Consider the following 19830-nt stretch of genomic DNA (forward strand, 5'->3'; position numbering starts at 1 on the left):
GCTTTTAGTCACAGGCTTTGATTTGCGGCCCCTAACATTCTCCCCTAATCATTCTTACAAAACCCTCGTCGTGTTCACAGGATGACATTAGTTCCCAACTAGTCTTTCTGTCATGTAGTTCCTTCCCTCGAAACATTTACCTCAGCTTTTGTCTCATCTGTCGCCTAATTCAAACAGTTTCTCTTTTTGGTACATCTTATTCACAAGATCCTACCACTCTTACTTGCCCTAATTATGACTTGCTTCGATCGAAATCCTCTTTATCCTTACAAATAAGCTTAAGCTTACCCACATTGAACATTGAGTTAACCTTAAGTATTCCCACCAACTCTAGTTTGTATGCCTCTCGGTTTACCTGCTTTAAAACTCTGAAAAAGCCCCTGTGTCTTTGCCAAACCAATGATAAATTATAATATAAAACACTAGATAAGTGTTTGAGATTTACCTTACTCGTAGAATTTACTTGATCTGACTGTCTAGTTTGCATCATTACTTTTTCCCATAAAGTCTGATGCACAACCCACTTCCCTCATAAGTGGTAGCCCCACTAATAAATTAACAAGTTTCACATTGATTTGTCACTCCTCTAGTATTTCTAAATGGGTCTCCTTAGCATTCCAATATAAAAAGTCAACATTCTTACCATAATGAACATCACCGGCTAGTTGGATTGCCGATAATACATTGATTCCACCTTTCATGTCTCGACTCACCAGCATAACGCACTATTGTTTTTGAGTATCCAAGATGCATATACAACTGACAAAAGAAGCCAACAGATCATTAATCTTGTCAAGGAAACTCAAGCCAAGAACAAATTCTTAGTTATCCAAATGAATTACCTCAAAGTCTTCCTTGCATTTTCATTAATCGATCTGTAGTTCGACTTCTTATACCACTTTAGTGGGGTTTGTAACGTGAACATGGATGGGATCAAACTCAGTGCTAGAAGGATCAGTGTTACATGGATGCGACATGCTCGTCCACACTCACCGCACTAATGGTTAACCAATGAGGTAAACAAAGGGAAGAAGATGGTGGTAGAATGGAAGAGAATGAAGTGAAGGTTAGGAATGGCTTCAATTTTTGAAAGAGTTAAGAAATCATAAAGGAGTGCCTACGTAAGTGTGTATGAGTTATTTGCATAGCCCTTTTATAGTGGCGGACAAGCTTGGATACATGTCTTAAGGTTACTGATGCAGAAATCTGATTTGATGCTGTTGGAAGTGACAATGATGTTACATCCTAAGATGAGACGTTTTAGGATGATTAACAATCAATTACTTTGAGCCTCCACATGGCCCTCACATGGTCTTAGAGGAGTTGTCTCTTTCTAAATTTCATTGAGTTGAGGTTCGCAAACTAAACCCCAAGTTTGCAGTGTAGTTAATTCTATTAAGAGACACATGTTTAACTCACTATGAATGCACTTTGAGGTTCACAAGCTACACTGTAAGATCTATGAGACTCGTTACACAAGGTATAACAATATGTAATGCTTGTAAATAAATTTTCATAAAATAAAGATTTTTTATTTTTTTATTTTTTTATTTTGAGTGATATCATAAAAATATATTAATTATTAATTCCTATTATGACTATTCAATTACAAATTTTGATTTTCAGGGCTTAGGTCAGATTTATCTTGAGCTCGGTCTAGATCGATCTCAGACTTGAGCTTGGGTTCTGTCGAGTTCGGATTTTCTCGGGCTTGAAATTTTTCAAACTCAGATCGTTACGGCCTTGGATCGGCACTAGCGAGCTTTCGAACTCGGGCTTGTTTTGCCAGCTCTAGTGAAACTAAAAGAAGGATTTCAAAAATTTTAATGTATTTTTTTAATTAATTTTTATTTTTTAATATAATTTAGACAACTTTTAAAATTCGTTCATAAAGTTTTTTTTAATTCCAGAATAATTATTTTTTGTGGCCAAAACAAGCAAAAAAGTTTGTAAACTAAGTGGTCCACTTCCAAGATATTTGGAAGATCCTTGCATTTATACTGTCCATTTATTTCACCACACTCCGTTCTTCCATGGATACCACCAACTGCATGACTTCATCCTCTTCCCTCACACTCAAAGCCCACATAAAAAATGCAACCATAATCTCCAAGTCTCCAAATCTTCACCAAAAAAGAGAGATATTTTGCCTCAATATCAAGATGTATGTATGACATTAACTTTCTTTTTGGTACCTTTTCATTTAAAGTTTCCTATATATATGATCATCTGTTTCCTTATCCATGTTTTGGGGGTTGGTTTTAGCAGCACGAAACATCCATATGGTTGTCAATATCTGCAAAAGAAGAAAAACCCATGGAGGACTCACAAAATTTATGTGACAAAAGAGGGAGAAAGTGTTATCAATGAAGCTGGAAAAAAAGGAACCATAGCAGGAGCTGTTGCTCTTATTGTTGGCACTAGTATTGGTTCTGGGATTCTTGCACTCCCACAGAAGGCCTCTCCTGCTGTAAATTGCTTTCAATAGATATTGAGTTTTTTTTTACCTTTTGGTGACTGGGTAATTAATGAAGTTTTAAACTTCTTTTTACACTGCAGGGTGTGGTTCCAAGTTCAATATCCTTGGTAGTTTGCTGGGCGTTTTTGCTAATTGAAGCACTTTTACTCATTGAAATAAATGTTGGTTTACAAAGGAAGAGGAAGAAGGAGGAGGAGGAAGAAGAGGGTGAATTGGAGGTCATTTCCATAAGGACAATGGCACAAGAGACACTTGGTGATTGGGGTGGAAATTTGGCCACTGTTAGCTATGTTTTCTTGGGTTACACTTCAATGATTGCCTATAGTTCCAAGTCTGGAGAGATCCTTTTCCATTTGATCAATTTTCCTGAACCAGCTTCCGGTTTCCTATTCACTGCACTTTTCACATTTCTCATCTCTGTTGGTGGAACACAAGTCACTGATCAAGTGAACCAATGGCTCACTGTTTCCATGATAGGTATAATTTTGGACAAGTTATTTACACCCGAGTCTGAGTATCATAGATAAATTCTATCTCGATTAACCATGGGTGGTTTTATGTGAACAGGCTTATTAATGGCAATTGAAGTTGTAGCAGTTATGTTAGGAGGATGGTCAGGCCTGGAGGGAAATGGTGATTGGGGGAAAGTTCCAGCAACCATTCCTGTCATGATATTTTCATTGGTATACCATGATGTTGCACCGGGTAAAAGAAACACACTATTGTTTTCAATATGAAGCTTCATATTTTTCTAATCATGGGGTTATGATATCTCTTGGTTATTGCAGTCCTTTGTGCTTATTTAGGTAGTGACCTTATTCGATTAAGGGCTTCGGTTTTGCTTGGCAGCCTTGTTCCCTTGTTGGCATTGCTTGTTTGGGATGCTATTGCACTTGGCATTTCAACACAAACTGACCAAGTTGTTGATCCTGTTGAGCTGCTTATGGGGTATGTCAAATACATAGATTCTACATGTCACATTTGCAAAATCCCCTCGGTAGAAGAACATTATGTTAGGTACATTTTTTACATCTCGAAATGTGGCATCGTAACTCTGTAAATATAAGGAAAAACTTCAACACTAGAACCCAAGTTTTACCCATTTGTAGAGGCAGCTTCAATATCAGGTAGGCCTAGAAGGAAATGAGCATTACCCTCACGCATAACTTACATACCAAGGTTTGGGCAGTTAATAATAGTAGCCTAGGTATAATGAACGATCCAACGAGCATATAGTTATATTCAACACTCCTCCAAAAAATAGAATTGGAGCTGAAACCAAAGCCTATTTGTTGTAAAACCTAAAACTTGAGCATAGATGTTGAACTTTCTCCAATGGGATTCATATAGGATTATTGGGGGATGATTCATATAGTCAGATAAGTTAACATGAGTTGGTACCCTGAATTTAATGTTTTCCCCCCTTGTTTCAGGGTAAAATGGAATGGAGTTTCATTTATGGTAGAAGCATTTTCACTTCTGGCCGTGGGAACATCAATGATTGGCACTCTCCTCAGTTTTTCAGAGTTCTTTAAGGAGCAGCTTAAGAACCTGTCATGGCATTCTTCTTCGGTACAGGTTGCCCCAACTCTTCATATTTCTGAAAGCAAATACCCTGTATCCGACACTTACGCTGTAAAGACTCTCCCTCTCCCTCTCCCTCCAGCTCTTTTATTTGAACCGAGAGATGAGCAGACGAGAGGTGAAGGGAGAGGTAAACCTCCCCCTCTTAGTTTACAACCTGTTTATCACATTCAACTTACTGTATAATTGTTAAAACCATGCAGATAAAGGCATTGGCATTGGATGACCTACAGCAGGAACCAGACAAACTGACAAATTGGTGGGGAAGAAATAAAACCGGGTTCACAGCAATGGCAATGGTGGTAACTCCAACACTAATAGTTTCAACAACAGTTCCAGAAGCATTCTCTGCTGCTACAGATATTGCAGTAAGTTAAAAGCGAAGCCATAAATGAATTAAAGGTGTTAAGGATGTAGAACTTGAAGCACTAAATTTTCATAACTTTGATGCAGGGGGGTTATTGCATGACTATGCTTTATGGAGTTCTTCCACCAGCGATGGCTTGGGCCATGGGGAACAGAGAAGGTGAGGGTTCTAACCAGAAGGGATTAACAATGGCTTGGCCTGCAATTTGTGGAGTTGGATTATTTGCCTGTGGCTTAGTGGTGGAGCAAATTTTACAGGATTTATTGGCATTGCAATTCTGAGAAAAAGGATAAACATGTCTGTATTTAACTATTATTCCAGAAACTAAATTAGCAAAAGTTGAGGTTGAGATTAGGAGAGAGACAAAATGAATCCATTAAACAATATTGAGCTGAGATCAAGACTCATCAAGAATTCAAATCAAGTTCCAAGAAATACTAAGAGAAACCATTTCTAGAAGGCACACATTGGAGTTTATTTCAGAACAGGAACATGGCACAAACAAAAATAACAACAAATCATAAAATAATGACATAAAATTGTTCCTAAGCATGAGCTCTGAGTTTTGGGAATTGATAGAATGTTGTAGAAAATTAAACCATCAGTCTTCATGGAAGACCCCCTAGTTCCTCACAGTTGTCACATTCTTCAAAAGCATCTGTACAACATCATGAGATATCCTTGCAGCTTCGTTTTTCAAGTGATTGATCTTTGCATCTGTTTCAGTCTCGAGCCGCTTCACATTAGCCCCCGAGTATCCGCTACTCTGATAATCCACAAACATGGTTAATGGTTTAGCTCATATTATAATCAAGGATAACTGGGTCTCGAAGCAAGTCTATCGCCTACAGTTCAATCACATGATAAGATTTCAGATACCATGGAAATGGCAAAATAGCATCTCACTAAATAAGAACATGAATTCCAGAAAACTTGCAGAAACTATTTAACCGTCTGAGAGATTCAGTAAATGGAAGCCAAGAAAGGGACAGTTGCTCATATCTAAGATTTTCAGCATACTGCAGTTATTGCAACAGGAAAAAGAAATTATGAATTCATACCTCCGCCACCTTCTTCTTGAACTCATACTCTACTTGAGCACGATATTCAGCAATCTCTTTCTCTGCCTGTTCCTTGGCCTGTTTCAGTCTAGCCATTTTTGCTGAAAAAAAGAAACATATGTGAATTGACATCTAGTCCTTCCAAAAAAAAAGGCAACAACTACCTCTTAGAACAGCAACCATGAAAGTCAAATCAAGTTCTCTTCCACGTTTCCACAAGTCCACACATGCGCTTGCATGTTTACATAATTAAATTGTTTAACCAAGTCTCCTTATCAAGTGAAATCAAGTACGCAAAAAATGTTCTATAAATCTTCAATATATCATCTAAACAAATAAAGGGAATCAACATAGAAACTAACATCTTATTATTCTTGACCTATTTACAAGCCAAGGTGTGAGAAAAATAAAAATGAGACTAGTGCTAACCATTTCTTGCAGCATTGACAATGTGCTGAGCATCTTGTTCTGCAGCTAGCAGCTGTTGAATACCGTTCTGGCCCCTGTTGGCTTCCATATTTGCTGAATTTTGTTACAGTTACTCTAAAATTAAGATTCCTTTTCTTTAGTACTCTAGTAATTGAATACATTGGAATAAAAACCAGTCACACAATAAACAGAACAAAATCCATCGGAACACTAGAAGGCCAAGCAATAACTTTAGTTCAATAGTGGTCAACCATGATACGATAATGTTAAGTTTAATTTGCATCAATTAACATATAGCATGTAGTAAGACAAACTCAAGATCAGTATATTTACTACAAGTAAGATCAACAAGCATTCATTGAATCAATTTTACTACATTAACATTCACAAGGATTTTAAACCATTCCTCCCCAGTCCCCATTGATATCCCCAGCTCAAAAGTCATCAAAACTTCAATTTCCCCTTTCTAGATCCATAGTAAAATTAAAACTCAAAGAGACTACTAAGAATACAAGGACCTCATTTTCATGTCTAGCATACATTTCAGTCTAAGCCAAGTTCAACATCCAAATCCTTTGGTACATCAAACTTTTATGGCTAACATGATTTGATCACCAAGATAATTTACAACAATGCCACCAACTATGAAAGCCAACTCTATAACTCAATATCAGCAATCTCCTTCAAAAATTCTCAAAAACCCATGAAATCTAGGTCCATAAAAAGGCAGACAACAATGTACCACAAAAAAAAAATCTAAATCTAAGTGAATTACAACTATCGATAAACAGAATAGTCAGATCAGAGCGGAAAAAATAAAGGTAGAGCATTTAGATTTATATAATTTTCAAATTAAATAAAGATCTTATTTTTAATAATACAATTAAATTGTTTGAGTTAAAAAAAGTAGTGATCTGGACAGTTAAACAATATTAATTATGGAAATAGAGAAAAAATTATTGAAAATATGAAGAAAATGTAAGGAAAAGTAAAGAGAAAGATTGAGAGATTAAGAGAAGACGTACCAGGAGAATAGGTGTTTTTGTGATTTGAGATTTAAGGAGAAAATTTAGGCACCAACAATTGCTGCTTATTTAAAAGAGTTTCAAGGGAAAAAAATTGAAATAATTGAATTCCTCAAATGACCACTCTACCCTTATTTGTCTTTATAAAAAATATATATATCATTAAAATAATAAATATTATATTATATTTATTAAATTTATTTTTAGAATTTTAAAAATGAGTATATCTATAATTCATCATACATTGCATTTACAGATAAGCTGTAGTTTTCAGGTGATCCCTCTTGAAGAGAATGCACTCGGGTGGCCTAATAGAGAGTCCAATCAAGTGGTTTAAGACGAACGATCCCTTCTATAGTGATATAAGGCATGCGGATAATCGATCACCGAATGATCATTCTGACAGTATAAGACAAAGAGTCATCCGTATGTGCTTTTCTAATTACTTCTCATATTGTCACGTGTCTCAATCGAAGTAGAATTATATCAGTGATAAACCATAAAAAATTTTGTGCATGTATATGTTTGATCATATTTATATTTGTTTAGTTGTACTCATCTATTTTTTAACAAATTAAAATAATTATTTTTTAAATTAATTTTTAAAAGAATTTAAGCATCATAGAAAATAAAATTTTTAGATAATATATCCAGTCAATTTAAAACATTGCAAGCAGGACGAGGGTTATTGACTAATTAAATCCAATTATTTGTATATTAAAACATCAATAACACTCAAACTTAGAGACATATTTAAATGAAATAATTATTTATTTGACTCTTCAATTTTACAAAAAAGATTATTTTAGTCCTATATTTATTTTTTTCTCTTTTAACCTCTAAACTTGTTTTGTTTGTCAAACCACCTCAAAATAGATGAAAAAATTAACGTATATTAACATTGTTGATGTATACACGAGTATTGACATATCATCAATTAATTAAATTTTTAAATTTAAAATTTATAAAAATATTTTTTGATGTTTTTTATATTTAAATAACTAATTTATTGTTAACATAACATACATATGGATGTCACGTCACTAAAATTAACAGGCATTAACTTTTCTATCTATTTTAGAACGATTGGACAAACAATGTAAGTTTAACAACTAAAAAAACGAAAAATTAAATAAATGACTAAAATATTTCCTTTATAAAATTGAAGGACCAAATAAATTATTATACCTATTTAAATATAGATATATGATACGTGTACCATAGAACAAATTCGATGTCTTCTTGCACGGGACACCCGCAAGAAGTTTCATACTGCAAAAAGTTTAAATGACTATTTTGTCATTTTCTAAAATAAAATAATAAATAAATAAATAACCGTATAACAGGGACTATTGTGACTTTTGAACTCATTCAAGATATAAGAAAAAATTAAGTGAAAATAATATTTATAAAAAATTGTATTATAAATAAATGAAGTTTTGTTTGGAAAAAGAAATTCCTTTTTATTGTTTTATAAATTGTAATTGATTTTAATAAATTTATATAAAAATATAAAAAATAATACAATTTTATTTTGTAAATTAAATAAACTTTTAATTATTTTTCAACTTAATTGAACCAACCAATTAAACCCGTTTTTAATATAATAACTAATTTAATCCTCCAACTTTAAAAAAAATTACTTTTTCATCCCTTTCAATTCTTAAACTAAATGAAAAAATATAATCTCTATTCACTTTGTTGACGTGACATATCCATTTTTCCAATTCATTTTCTGGTTTTTCTTGGTTTTTTACTGGTTCAAACCAATTCTTAAACAATTGAATGATTCCCAATTCAGACCGATTTCTGGTTCAACCGGTTGGTCCGGTCTAATTTTACAACACCGTTTTTAACAATAAATCCCAGCAAGAAGCTTAGCTTCCACCAGCTATGGAAGGCATTCCTAATTGAATCAACAAAAGGTGACAGTTTCTACAAACATTAACATAAAATAGATTATACAACAAATCATTCACTACATCAATGACTTGATATCATGAGCAACAACATCAATCCTATTCCTATAACAATCAAATATATAGTTTTTGCCACAATACAGTTATTAGAATTCGATTCTTGCAAAATATTATTCAATTTTACTTCTTTGTATTTCATTTTTGTACAATTCTGCGGTCAAGGTACACGGATTCGGCGCCTAAAACAAATGCCATCAGTAATCTTCTTCATCGACACAAGCTGAAAGGGGGTAATTCATATTAGGCGATGATAATAACGAATTACGCAATGCAAAAACAAGTATATAAAACAAACAGGTATAACAAGAGCTACGAATGTCTCAAAAGCAATTCCAGAAACCATTGAAGATTGAAAGAATAGCTGATATAGTAAGAATGTATGACAAAGGTCATCACTAGAAGTCGGTTGTGCTTAAACGGAAGCAAAACTATGGTGTCTTTTGGGTTTCTTGTCTTTTGGGTTTCTTGTTTTTTAAGGCAAATATAAAACGGCTTCACTTGTGTGTGCTCAGTTTGACAAGTGTACTGAAAGAAGAAACGGGTGGCTTTTTCCAGTATCTTTGCTTCTTGGCTAAGCTCACTAAACAAAAAACACAAAGGAAAAACGAACATGGGAACTTGAAAAGTTCAATTCTTCAAAGTTCAAAAAGCTTATATTTGTTCTACATTAGCCTTTAAAAGGTGGGAATAAAAGGGTTTGCTGTGCATGCATATATGTCCATGGCAAGCATCAACTCCGGAAGAGGATTGGAAAGAAAAAAAAATTGAAAGCTTCGCTAGAAATTCCATCCTCCAAAGGCTCAAAAGTCAAGTAGAACAACTCCCAAGAGAAACATCAAAAGAAAAATAAAGATAGTTGTTAAGAACATCACAATCCCAAGTGTTTTCCAATTCATATATTTTCAGAAAATGAAGAGAGCTACCAGATTACCATCATAGATAAATATCCTCTTGAACTTTTTATCATCAAATCTCATTATAAACATCACCAGTCAAGACTTCATCTAAATTTCAAAAACTAAAGAAGTGGCATTTTGTCCTATACTACATGTCAGATTCCATCCCCCCCCCTTCCACTAAAAAAATAGGCAAATTAATCGTTGTATATTAGACCAAAGAGCAAACTGATGCTTTCTGTTGAAAAGTTCACCCATTTCTACTGTTAAAAATTGGCATGGTGGACAGAATAACCAAACAGTGACAAATGGCGTGCCACGTGTACTTTATGCTAACGTAAATATTAACTTTTCACCTCTAAACTTCATTATCCTTTGCAAATTTGTTTATCTGTATATCAAAGACATTAGAGCTCTTAGACTTCTAAATACTAACTTTATATCTCCGATTTTAGGATGAAAATAGGGGTCTCGTTGTCTGTTCAATTCAGTCATCTTTTTTAATCAATAATTCAAGCTTGATGTTTGAACCAAACACGACTCAAATTTCACCTGTTCGATCATACAAGGCTTGCACTATTATGATGCTAAATCAAACAACCAAAGCCATCTTGCTTTCGCAGAATCACTAAAACATGAACACAGAGATTATTTAACACACTCATCCAGGAATTAAGCTGACAAAATATGATCCATCAATCTATTTGAGTGACTGAGCGATTTAATCAAGTAATATGTCAAGAAATTGAGGTAAATTTGTTAAGCATTACTCAAATCAATTTGTGCTGAATTGCTAAGTTGGAATTATTAAATGAATAACCTCATAAAGCACAACCTAACTTTTCAAAACCACTCAAGCAAAGCACAAAAATAAAAGCTTGACCATTCAACATATAAACTTAAAAAAAAAAAATCAAGCAAAAAAGTGAAATGCTCTGAATTCAAAGACCCCATTTCCAATGAACTAAATGAAACACTAAAATTACATAAAATTAAAAATTCACGTAAAGAAACAAAAATAAACCACAAAATTGCAACAAGGAGATATCAAAATCGAGTAAACACAAAAAACCCAAGTCTATAAACACCATAAACCAACATAAAATCAAAAACTCACACCAAAAAACCTAATCTTTCAACAATTTTTTACTGGAAAAAGAAAGTCAAAAGGGAGAATTTAGAGTTACCTCCACAGCAGAAGCAACAGTAGCAGCAAGAAAGGACCATGAAAATCTCTCTACAGATCAAAATGAAGCTAGCACAACACTTGGAAGGAGCAGATTTCGAGTGGGCAGCTTCTTGATCCTCATTTAAGAGATTTTGTTGGTTGCTTGGAATCCTCGGGGAAGAAGAAGAAGATTGTTTCTCTGATTTCATTCGATGGAGGTTCCATTCTAGTTTTCTTAAATAAGCGATTTTGAATGAATCCCTTAGTCTAACTGATGGCCATAGATGCATCTCTCACTGCTTCTTTGTTCTTTTGATTGAAGCTTCTGACAATGAAACAAGAAGAGGAAGAGGAACGGAAAAAAGCGAGTATAGCTTTTAGGTGAAAAATCGATAAGATATTTTTCTTTTTTTTGGGTAAACTACACCTAATGCCACTAAACTATTAGTATATTTAAGTTTTGATCACTTAACTTTAAAAAATTACAAAATTTTCATAAAACTAAGTTTTCATTTAATTCACTTAACTGTTAAATTCCTTGTTATATGATCTTCTTTGTTTGCATCACATGTACCAACTGAAAACTCTCATTTCCCTTCTCTTTTGCAATTTATTTTTTTTATAAAACAACTTTAAACGTCATGAATTTACAAAATGCACCAACAGCAAGCATTCATTTCCCTTCTTTTTGTAATTTGTTTGTTTTATAAAACAACTTGAATGTCATGAATCTACAAACCAAAGTTCAAATAATTTTTATTCTGCAATCTCTGAAACTAATAATCAAATTGACATAGATTTAAGGTATATTTTTTTACTCTTCGATAGATACTAGTTCACCATACCAATCATTGAACCTTGTTTGGAACTCGTTAGACAGACTTTTCTAATAAATAAAAAAACATAATAGCCTAATAACTTAAATAAAAACTTTTAAATAATTCATTGATTATTTTGTAACTTATTGAAGTTGAATGATTAAAATGTAAATATACTAATTGTTTATTGATCTAAGATGTAATTTATTTTTCTTTCTTCTTTTTTTTATTTGCTTTCGTTTTAATTTTAGTGCGTTGGAAAATTTCTATCGAAAATTCTCATTTTGCTAGAGTTAAAATTAACTTAGTCAAACTTAAAACCAAAAAATTGCATAAGGTCACATAGCTTACTCTTACCAAACTAAAAGTCTACCAACGTGACCTAAAATAAAGGCTGATTCCATAGCAAAAGTTGGGGTGATCAAAATCAATTTTTTAAGGCTTGGTGGTAGGCTTCTTACAGTCGTGTCAAGCTTCTATATTCCTCATGCTTGATGTAGTGTTCGATTCTTTTTTGACATTTGCTGGTGATTACGATTTACTGTTTTTTGTCTTTGGTTTTGTTTTGCTTCATGATTGGACTTTGTTTTCTTATACTAAACATTTGGCTGGGCTTTTTGCTTGGTTATTATTAATTAAATTTATTTGTTGAAAAAATATTTATGTAACTCTAATACCAATTAAATTAGATTATTTTTTTCTGCGGATATTAGTTTAAATATATATTAAATTGTAATGGGAGTAAATGACTACTAGTGGAATAAATAAAAATGGACATCAAAAGTTTATATACACAATTTGGAAACTCTTTATGTAAACGGAGTCTTACTCAAAAAGTAAAACATTATTTAAGTATAACTCATTCACTAAGATACAATCTCACTCAAAGCTTAATTGCAAGCTGAATAACAAATCTAACTTATAACAAATTTGAACAGAAATAACTTCCTAACTAAACAAAATAAGCACTCTCTTCATCTCATCTTAAAAAGTCGAAAATACAAGTATTCAAATAGGTATTGTGTACTTTGTAGAAAAGCAAGTATGACCCGAATAAATCTTTGCAGAATTCTTTGAAAACTTCTTTTTGCTTGATCTAATCTTTTCTTTGATCATAATCTTGTGATTTGCTGATCAAAATGTAAACAAATAAGTCAATTTATAATGTTTTGTCAATTTTTCTTATAATTAACATTAACAAATGTTTCAAGCAGAGGCAAAGCTAGGGGGCTAGCAGGGGTCCTGGGCTTTGGCCCCTAAAATGAAAATTTATTATTTAGACCTTTCAAAATTTTTTAAAATTTTAATTTAATAAATATAAAATTATATTTTGACCCCTTAAAATTATAAAAATTCGATTTAATTTTTTAAAAATTATAAAAAGATAAACTATAAATAAAATAAAATTTTATTCGACCCCTACAAAGTTGTTCTGACTTCACCCTTATTTTAAGGTAAAATACAATTTTAAATAAAACTTATAGCGAAAGATTTTAGCCAACAGATCCGAATTAATTATAAAGATACCTCTCTGGCAGCTCATATTTGGTGTCTTTACACGCAACTCGTAATGGTGGCACGTTTTAAGGAATATAGATGATGAAGTTTATGGCCAAAAACAAGAAAAGCACAAATAGCTATTTACACATCAAATTGCATACAAGAAACTGCGTGTAAGATCTGCAGTATTTCTTAAATCAGAGCTAAAACGAAAAATGTACAATAAAATATACATCAATGATGAAACAGAGAAGGATTATTCATCAAAACCAATATATTTTACATTATGGAACTTTTTGATTTGAAAACCCTTTTCTCTCCCCTGTAAAACCCCCAAAAAAAAAGTGTGATTCAACTATTGAAAGATTGAATTACCTCTCATGAAATTGCGTATCCGATTTGTAACAGTTGAAAGGTTGAGAAATGGGGATTGAAGGAATCGAATCCGAGCATCAACAACATAGCCGGCGAGTTGGGAGAAGAAGAAGAGACACTTAAAGAAGTTGCAGGGCTTAGAAGGGAAGAGAAAGCGTCGAGGAAGAAGATGATGATGGTGCTGATAGGTACCATGTTTTCAAACTTGGGTATAGTAATATGGTATGATCAACGAAATTATTTATATTATCTCTAGATTGCACTTTATCTTTCTAAGTTCTTGGAATTACGATAACACTCAAATTATGTTTTGCATTTTCTATTAAAAGTCATTCTTTTTTATTGTTAACAATTAGTTACTATATGTCAAAATGAAGCACACGTGACATGTCACGTGTACCTGCTTAGTTATTTTATTAGTAACGCTAATTTTTAACAGTAAAATAGATGGAATTGTTAATAAAAATAATTAGTTTACTTTTTAATCTAACATATAGAGATTAATTTTTTTTATTTTTTAAATAAAAGAAGTAAAATGTAATATGACTCTTAATATATGAATCTCCATAATATTTTTACCTAAAAAATGATAGTTTTGCAAAATTATAAAATTGTCTAGATTATATGTGACAAATATGACTAATCAAATAATTTTTTTCGGAGTAACTTAAAAGAATTTCAATAATTAAGGTAATTCCTAAATTACAATAGCTATCTAAATATGTTTGTTTTAATATATATTTTATTCTTTACATGTCACAAAATATTATCTATTATACATATTAAGTTTTTTATTAAGTTAATATCGTTTATTAACTGAGTCTTAACTTAATTTAAAAATTACTAAAAAAACCTATTACTTTTATAAAGTAATAAATATTAATATACGAGTATTTTATTAAAAGCCCAAAATTTTTATAAAGTAACAAATATTAATATGAGGATATTTTTATCTTTTTATATTTTTTAATAAAACGATATTATGGTAGGATTTGAACTTAATACATATGATATTTTTTCCCTCTTTTGAAAATTGATTTTAAGATAAAGTTTTTATAAATATAATCTAACTATATTATAAATATTTTGTTTTTATTATCACATCAACAATCACATCAATTAAATTGAAAATGATAAAAATTAATCAAATAAAATTATTTAAAATTTTAAAATTAAAGAGAGAATTGTTTATTCACCATTAAAAAAATACCTATATATAATCTTTTTATTTTTTAAAAAAATTACAATTTTCATATATATTCTTTAACTTAGACATAATTTAGTATGCATATAAATTTATCTTTAAAAAATCCATATAAACTAAAGTTTTCAATATGAATATGAATAGGTTTTTTTTTTTTAAAATTCACAAAATAAAAATATTACATTGCTTGTAGGAATAGCAAACATGATGCAAGTCTAGTGGCCTAAAACATTATGCAGAGGGGACAAATTTTGTTGGGAGGATAAGTTGGAAACAATAATGTAATGTGCAATTTAAGTTATGATTCAAATTTAACTTTAGTGACATTGATATGGCAAAAATTCTTTTCTATTATCTCGATTGAGTCTTAATTGGTATGAATATTGTTATTAATACAAGAGAACGTGGTTCAAGTGGACTAAAGCGATTATCTTTTTATTTATAGGTTGGGAGGGATTATGGATAATTCTAAGTATTATTTTAAAAATAGCAGTTATGATTAGAACATATATTAAGATTATTCAAAAAAAAAACCTCCTATCCACAATTATTAATTAAAATTAGGTAAATTACACCAAGAATCACTTAACTTTGGGGTAAATTATTAGTCACTCAGGTTTCAATTTAGTGACTCAGCTTTCAAAAAATAACAAAACAATCACCACTAACCATTTTTCGTTACATCTATAACAGAGTTATCGTTTTCTGTTATTGACTTAACAGAAATGTCATTTTTCATCTCTGTCTTATCCCCCTCCCTCTTCCCCACCATCATTCTCCCTATCACAAGCCCTTTCACTTTTTTTGCAGACCTCCCCACCATTGCCCTCTCCCTCTCTTCCCTTTCTTCCTTCTTCACCAGAATCCCCAAGAAAAATGAACCCCAAGAAGGCAACAACATAAAGTGTAGCCACAAAGATACTTAAGGGCTTGAACTTGGCCACAAAAACCAAACCTTTACACCATATGCACCATGTTCGCACGCCGAATGTTACCACATTTCCAAATAAAGCCTGAAACGAAATTGGTCTCAGTTACAAAGCTTCGATTTGCCAAAATGACAAAGCTAACTTGGGGAGTTGCAGTTTGCTTACTGAGTAGATCATAGAAATGAGCTCGATATCAGGACTCAACATCAAAGCGTTTAGGTATCTTTTAAAATCAAAGTAACCAATGCAGATTGAATGGACCCAAAGAGGCAATAGAAGGAAACCAACGTTATCTCCAATGGATACCCTTTCAAAATTGTAGCTTTCAAATTTACAAATGGCATAGCAACAGAGACGAACTTAAAGATAACAACAAGCAAAAAAGTGAAAGCTGATATTAAGTTGGCAAGAGCAGAAGCAAGGGTTGGAGAGTTGTATCTTACACCAATTATTACAAAGTTCAGCATCAAAGTGATCTTGCAAAAAACCTAGTTTTATAACCCAATTTTTTCACCAATAAAGGAATTATTGAACTCTGTTTAGATTTAATTGCATACCCAGCAATGCTTAAGCAAAAAATTTTGCACAAAAAAGATAGAGTAATTGGTGGCCGCTTTTTCTTGCATATAAGGAAGTTCCAAAATAGATAAATAAGAACCTTGTAAAGAAAAAAGCTGCTAGAAAAAGAATGAGTGAAGCCAAAGCATTTAAGTAGATGACAATGACAAAGTGGCTCATTCTTTTGGACATGGCAGCTTTGCTGAGGATGAGAGGAATGATGGTGAATAAGGAAGAGGGGGAAGAGGGGGAGAGGGCAATGGTGGAGAGGTTTGCAAAAAAGTAAAGGAGCTTGTGATAGGGGAGGGATGGTGGGGAAGAGAGAGGGGGTGGGAGAGGGATGAGAAATGGCATTTCTGTTAAGTCAATAATAGAAAACGATAGCTCCATTACAAACGTAACGAAAAACAGTTAGTAGTGACTGTTTTGTTATTTTTTGAAAGTTGAGTGACTGAATTGAAATCTGAGTAACTGTTTTGTCAGCTACCCCAAAGTTGAGTGGCTGTTGGTGTAATTTACCCTTAAAATTTTGGTGAAAAAAAGTTCTATTAAATTTATTTTTTTAAACTGTGCTAATTTCATTGATGTGAAATATAATTATTACGTGAATAGAACTATAAGTATCTTAATTATTACTTAATTATTATTAGAGTTATATACCAATTAAAATTTAAGATTATCTTTATAAATAGCATTCAGTAGTTAGACATATTCAATCGAGTAGTATCTAAGAAAAATTATTAGTAGAAAATTGAAGATTGCATTAATAAGTTAGAATTGTATAAAAAATAAGCATTAAAGCACTGCTCTTCGAAGAAGCAAAAACTCTTAAAACTATTTTTTTTATCTATGTGTTGTTTGTTTAGCGTAAGTGAAAAATATTTTGTGGGTTTGTTTTGAAAAAAAAGTCAAATTTCAACAATTAATTTTTAATCACTATTATTAAATGTGTTTATTAATTTAATATAAATATATTTCTTATTTATCATAAATTATTATAATTGATGTATGTTGTTTTACCTAATTTTTTTTCAAATTAGTGATATAGTTTACTTTCTTATATAGTTCAAATTTTGTATATTATTTAAAACTAAAAAATATTGTCTTTATCAATGATAGTTAACAATAATTTAAAATACATTATTGTAAAATTATTTAAAAATTAATCATATAAAGTCACATGCAATATATGTCATATTAGAAACTAGTATTATAAAATGGGGCAATAATTCAATTAATTAGAGTCATAAATACAATATTTTTTTTGAACAATCTCATTATAAGCTCTGATCATATTTGCTCTTTTTGACACAATGCCGAAAACTACCAATAGCCTCTCCCAACCAATAAATAAGAAGATAATGTGCTTTAACGCACTCGAACCCATGTCTTCTTGTATTGACAACAATGTCCATATCAATAGATCTAAGACTTAATCCACCCATAAGTACAAGATTTAGACTCACTTAACATTCAAACTCTACTCAATAATAATCTAATTTAATTTATTTTTTAATCTAATCATAATAACTTATTAATACAAGAGTGTGACATGCATCATAACTTGTTAATACAAGTGTGACATGCATCAAACCTTTTAGCTCATCGGTTGGTGAATGCATTTTCATATGGTATAATAATTTATTTTGCCTTAAAATTTTAAAATTAACTCTTCATTTATTTTTTTTGGTTTTTTTATTATTTAAATTTGCATTATTTATCAAATCACCTTAAAATAGATGAAAAAATTAACCTATGTTAATTTTATTGATATAGCATCCACGTGTATATCACATCAGCAATATTAATAAACGTTAATTTTTCCATCTATTTTAAGGTGTAATATGACAAACAACATAAATTTAAATATTAAAAAAATAAAAATAAAAAAGAGAATTAAAATAATTTTTTTATAAAATTAGAAGGTTAAAAAAATAATTATCTCATTTTATCATAAAAGGTTGGGCTTGAACCGTCCTTAGTGGATCCAACACGATTTCATTCGCTTAATTCTAGTTTTATTTTTTTGGTTATGATAAAATTTATTTATAAATCGATTTAAATGAATTTATTAGTCAATTTGTAGTTTTTTTTCAATTTTTTTTAAATGCTAGGTGCCAACACAATAAAATCGAGACTTGTCAGCATGACTACCACATGATAATGACACAAAAGTAATAGGTATTATCCATTACGGGGCATTTCTTTAATCTCATATTTCCTTTCGTAATTATCTTTATTTTTTTTAGTTGAGTAACTTTTAACTCGATTAGTATCGAAGGATGTAAGGTCGAGTATGTTTTAAGTACATTATTCTCTTATTTAAGAGTTGGGAGGAGTTATGGGTAATTTTATGCATTATACCAAAAAGTACAGATATGATCAATAACATATAATGAGATTAATGTTTAAAAAAAATCATTTCAATCTTCTATTTAATTTCTAGTTTCTTCTACTTATTGAATTTATTTTGTTTGTTAAATCACTTCAAAATAGATAAAAAAATTAACGTTTGTTAACTTTTTTGACATGTATGCCACGTGGCAGTCTATATGTACGCCACATTAACAATTGATTTTTAAAAAATTAAAAAATATTTATACTTTTTATACTTTTTTTAATTATTCTAATTTTTTTATAATTTTTAATTTTTTTTAAAAATTAATTTATTGTTTGTGACACACACATGACAATTCAGTATATGTCACGTCAGTAAAGTTAATAGATATTAATTTTTCTATCTATTTGAGAGTGATCTGATAAATAGTACAAGTTTAAGGATTAAAAGAGAATAATTTTTTTATAAAAATTAGAGGATCAAATAAATTATTATGTTAATTACAAAACCAAAGATAAGATTAAAGAAACTATATTATAAAGTGTTTAAAAAAAATCTTAGGTGGCATATTTAAAATGATGGCAAGTGGATAATGTCTTTGCTCTGACACATTAACAGTTTATATATTCAATGTAGGCCCACAATTTAAAATACATTTTTGAATTTATACAATTATTTAAAAAATATGTTTTCTAACTAAAAAGAATTAAAACACTTAATAAAATATAAATATTGTTTTTAACATTTTAAAAATTGATTATAATATGTTTATCATATGATAAAAACATATTTAAGTTGTTAAATAATATAATTAAAATTAGTTTTTTTTCAATTAGAATTAAAATAGTCAATTTAAATCATAAAAAATAAGATAATGAATTTAGAATATGTTTAAAAAATGTATATCGTTAATATGAAATTTAAAATAAAAATAATAAAGACTACTTTAAAAATATTGCAAAAATTAAATTTGTTTAAAACTTGTTTAAACATTATATAAAATTAGGGAATAAATTGTATCAGAATCATCTTAAAAATCATAGTTTTTAAGCACTAATAAAATAATATCACGTTATTAAATTTTAAAAATAACAAAATATTATTATACACTCAACTATAT

General features: G+C 30.7%; 2 protein-coding genes and 1 long non-coding RNA gene across 9 annotated transcripts; 1 reads left to right on the forward strand and 2 right to left on the reverse strand.

The window, feature by feature from the left end:
* Nucleotides 1–1996: 1996 nt before the first annotated feature.
* On the forward strand, nucleotides 1997–4893 carry LOC107913470 (tyrosine-specific transport protein). 6 transcript variants are annotated; one of them, XM_016842064.2, is made up of 8 exons: nucleotides 1997–2164; nucleotides 2266–2470; nucleotides 2560–2956; nucleotides 3047–3184; nucleotides 3268–3496; nucleotides 3913–4057; nucleotides 4267–4431; nucleotides 4517–4893. In XM_016842064.2, exons 1-8 carry the CDS (start codon nucleotides 2034–2036, stop codon nucleotides 4709–4711), a joined length of 1605 nt encoding a protein of 534 aa, XP_016697553.1. In that variant the 5' UTR covers nucleotides 1997–2033; the 3' UTR covers nucleotides 4712–4893. The 6 variants fall into 6 exon arrangements, with proteins under 6 accessions (XP_016697553.1, XP_016697555.1, XP_016697556.1 ...); XM_016842066.2 differs by having other exon boundaries at nucleotides 3913–4051; XM_016842067.2 differs by having other exon boundaries at nucleotides 3268–3427.
* On the reverse strand, nucleotides 4790–7168 carry LOC107913471 (V-type proton ATPase subunit G1). Of its 2 annotated transcripts, none has more exons than XM_016842068.2 (4): nucleotides 6946–7168; nucleotides 5921–6034; nucleotides 5492–5592; nucleotides 4790–5196 (listed from the first exon to the last, which is right to left on the reverse strand). In XM_016842068.2, the coding sequence occupies exons 2-4, from the start codon at nucleotides 6006–6008 to the stop codon at nucleotides 5053–5055; spliced, it is 333 nt and encodes a 110-aa protein (XP_016697557.1). In that variant the 5' UTR covers nucleotides 6009–6034; nucleotides 6946–7168; the 3' UTR covers nucleotides 4790–5052. The 2 variants fall into 2 exon arrangements, with proteins under 2 accessions (XP_016697557.1, XP_016697559.1); XM_016842070.2 differs by having other exon boundaries at nucleotides 5921–6013; nucleotides 6946–7064.
* A 4057-nt stretch (nucleotides 7169–11225) lies between these two features.
* Nucleotides 11226–14165, reverse strand: LOC107913472 (uncharacterized). Its single transcript, XR_001688531.2, has 2 exons — nucleotides 13682–14165; nucleotides 11226–12936 (listed from the first exon to the last, which is right to left on the reverse strand). It is a non-coding gene; the product is annotated as an uncharacterized lncRNA (long non-coding RNA).
* Nucleotides 14166–19830: the final 5665 nt, after the last annotated feature.

This window comes from Gossypium hirsutum, chromosome A13 (assembly GCF_007990345.1).
Source record: "Gossypium hirsutum isolate 1008001.06 chromosome A13, Gossypium_hirsutum_v2.1, whole genome shotgun sequence".
Lineage (NCBI taxonomy): Eukaryota > Viridiplantae > Streptophyta > Magnoliopsida > Malvales > Malvaceae > Gossypium > Gossypium hirsutum.

Excerpts from the sequence above, each read along its gene's own strand:
- LOC107913471 (XM_016842068.2), bottom strand. The coding sequence starts at position 6,008 with ATGGAAGCCAACAGGGGCCAGAACGGTATTCAACAGCTGCTAGCTGCA. Across the intron at positions 5,593-5,920 it reads TGTCAATGCTGCAAGAAATG|CAAAAATGGCTAGACTGAAA; the intron begins GTTAGCACTAGT and ends TCTTTTTTTCAG. Across the intron at positions 5,197-5,491 it reads TCAAGAAGAAGGTGGCGGAG|AGTAGCGGATACTCGGGGGC; the intron begins GTATGAATTCAT and ends GTGGATTATCAG.
- LOC107913470 (XM_016842064.2), top strand. The coding sequence starts at position 2,034 with ATGGATACCACCAACTGCATGACTTCATCCTCTTCCCTCACACTCAAA. Across the intron at positions 2,165-2,265 it reads TTTTGCCTCAATATCAAGAT|CAGCACGAAACATCCATATG; the intron begins GTATGTATGACA and ends GGTTGGTTTTAG. Across the intron at positions 2,957-3,046 it reads GCTCACTGTTTCCATGATAG|GCTTATTAATGGCAATTGAA; the intron begins GTATAATTTTGG and ends TTATGTGAACAG.